The sequence below is a fragment of the Zingiber officinale genome, chromosome 9A (assembly GCF_018446385.1).
Source record: "Zingiber officinale cultivar Zhangliang chromosome 9A, Zo_v1.1, whole genome shotgun sequence".
Lineage (NCBI taxonomy): Eukaryota > Viridiplantae > Streptophyta > Magnoliopsida > Zingiberales > Zingiberaceae > Zingiber > Zingiber officinale.
In genome coordinates this window covers 4,247,023-4,249,435 of record NC_056002.1, presented here as the reverse complement: position 1 = coordinate 4,249,435, position 2,413 = coordinate 4,247,023, and the positions used below count along the sequence as shown (strand labels likewise).

The 2,413-nt window shown below is 39.1% G+C and overlaps 1 protein-coding gene across 1 annotated transcript; it reads right to left on the bottom strand.

Moving 5' to 3' along the window:
• Positions 1 to 399: 399 nt before the first annotated feature.
• On the bottom strand, positions 400 to 990 carry LOC122021526 (U2 small nuclear ribonucleoprotein A'-like). Its single transcript, XM_042579649.1, has 2 exons — positions 981 to 990; positions 400 to 911 (listed from the first exon to the last, which is right to left on the bottom strand). The coding sequence occupies exons 1-2, from the start codon at positions 988 to 990 to the stop codon at positions 400 to 402; spliced, it is 522 nt and encodes a 173-aa protein (XP_042435583.1).
• Between the last annotated feature and the right edge of the window lie 1,423 nt (positions 991 to 2,413).

Below are 2,413 nucleotides of genomic sequence, written 5' to 3'. Positions count from 1 at the left end.
CGTAGTTTAACATTATTTACGAGCGTAATCAGTTTTTAACTAAAAACCCATCAAGTGAAAGTATGATCTCTTCTTCAAAGAAAAATATCGAATTCTAAAAAGGAGACAATATTAAACTGATCGGATAAACATCAAGTGCACGGTTCACATCAGAATAAACAAATTACATATCAGTTAAACAAAGAAGGAAATAAACAAGTATATAAATTAAATTATATCAATTGTTTCAGCTCATAAACTAAGCTGTCCATGAACCAAACACAATGTAATAAGTTTCCAAATTTAACAAAAATAAAGACGTATAGTGTTTTCTAATTTACGACTGAAAGCGAAATCAAATCACATCAAAAATTGAATCATCATCTAATTTTCTTGAAGTAATAGACTATTTCATTCCCTTCAAGTGATAGACCGTTGATGCTTGGCCCTTGATCTGTTCATTCTGCTCCTCTCTCCGAGGTTGCGGCTTGCTCCTCTATAGGTGTTCTTTTCTCTTCCCCGGCTCTTAACCGAAGAACTGGTAGTCTTGATCACTCGCCTTGTCAATTGTTTCTGCGAGAACCGGTTATTGCTCTCGAGTGCAGCCTTTGATATGCTGTGCAAGGCCACCTCCTGTCCCTTCCGAGGATCAATGGGCTTCTTATTCAGGTAGGATATCTTAGGTAGGATGCTACAAATGTTTTTACGAAGGGCAGCTTCGCTAAAATTGCTCAGAATTGGATTGCCAACCAGGTTGAGTGCCAAGAGAGAGCTGTCGTTAGCAACAAGTTGACTCAAGGCCCTTGCTGTGGTTATGCTGTTGAAGCTCAGGTCCAGAACTTTTAGCTTCAGAAGTCTGTGGAGACCCTCAACGTAGCTGATCTTATTTCCAGCTAAATAGAGCTCTTTTATCAGCGTGCCATTTGGAAATCCTGAAATTTAAACTTTGGATTATATTCCTATCCCAAGTGATAAATTCTCCAAGTCAATAAATACTGTACTAGCAGACATCATAGCTAGCACAAATCAAATTTAAAAATTTAAAAGACAAGCTTACCGTGACCAATCCGTGAGATTCTGTTGTAACTGAGATTAAGAACCCGCAGCCTCATAAGCTCTTTCAGTCCCTCAATTGTTGTAATTTTGTTCCTAGACAAATCAAGTGTAAGGAGATTCTTTGGGAGGCTTCCTGAGGAAATGTGGGCTGCAGCAATACGAAAGAGATTAATATAAAGTCCAACAAATGTTCTACATCGAAACAACGCAAAAAATTTACATTGTAACAGTTTAAAATAGGTTGTTTGTTCATACCTATCATATTGCCAGATAAATTAACTGATCGGAGATTGCTGAAGGCTGAAATGACTGGAATAGTTTTCAAACCCATACCAGAAATGTGAGCCGTATGGGGAAAGGAACATGGTGGTTGGAAGATGTAGCTGCCTTCCATTATATCCTTTACTGTTGGCCTGCCAGTTTGAGTTTGTTTCTTTCCTGAGATTTTTTCAACCTCAAGAATATTGGTAGATGAGGTCGCCTCTTCAGCTGGTTCATCATCCTGATAGCTGTCTATTGGATGTGATGAGCCATCTCCAACACTTTGAACCCAAGCATCAACTCTATCCACGGTAGAAGACTCTGAATAAAGAGCAACCCAGTGATTCTGAGACCACAAGTTATCTGTACGATCAAGGCCAAGATCACTAACATGACCAGTGTAGGTAATCATTTCAGAAGCAGTAACTTCTTTAAGCAAACTGCTATCCGAACCATCAATATTCAGTTCTTCGTTGGCACTTCCTGAATTCAGTTCATGCTTGTCTGCTTCTAATGCTTGAAGATCAAAGTCAGAGAAATCTTTCCTCAGAGATAAATTATCCTTGTCCTCATCACCTCCCTCATAGACTGCTTCAGTAACAAGCTCAGTTTGTACAAATTTGAGATTTTTTGTACCACACGCTTTGGTTTGTGCATTCTCCACAGGGCTCTTTCCCTGAGCTATCATCAGCATAGGCTCTCTGAGATTTGCTACCTCTACAGAACTATGGGCCAATTGATCGGCGTGATTGGGTTCATCAGAAGTAATGCCTACTGTAAGATTCTGGACATGTTGATGAACTTGTTCTTCAGGGTTAACTCTTAAATCTCCACATTTATAGGCAATTTTGGATCTTTTCTTTTCCTGCAGCAGATTATGTGATTACTTGTAAACAGCAAGCACCATGTCAAAAAAGACACCAAGGACAAATTACAACGATTGGTTCTTACCTTGGACTTCTTTCTAGCAAAAAGAGCTGAGAAACAACTAGTGATTGCCATCTTCATGGACAGCAATTGATCTGAGTAAGGCAATCTATAGGGAAATCCAAACAAGCTGTTCTTTTGCAGTAAAATATCAGCTGCCAGAATCTCTATCGTTGCAGGAGTTAACCGT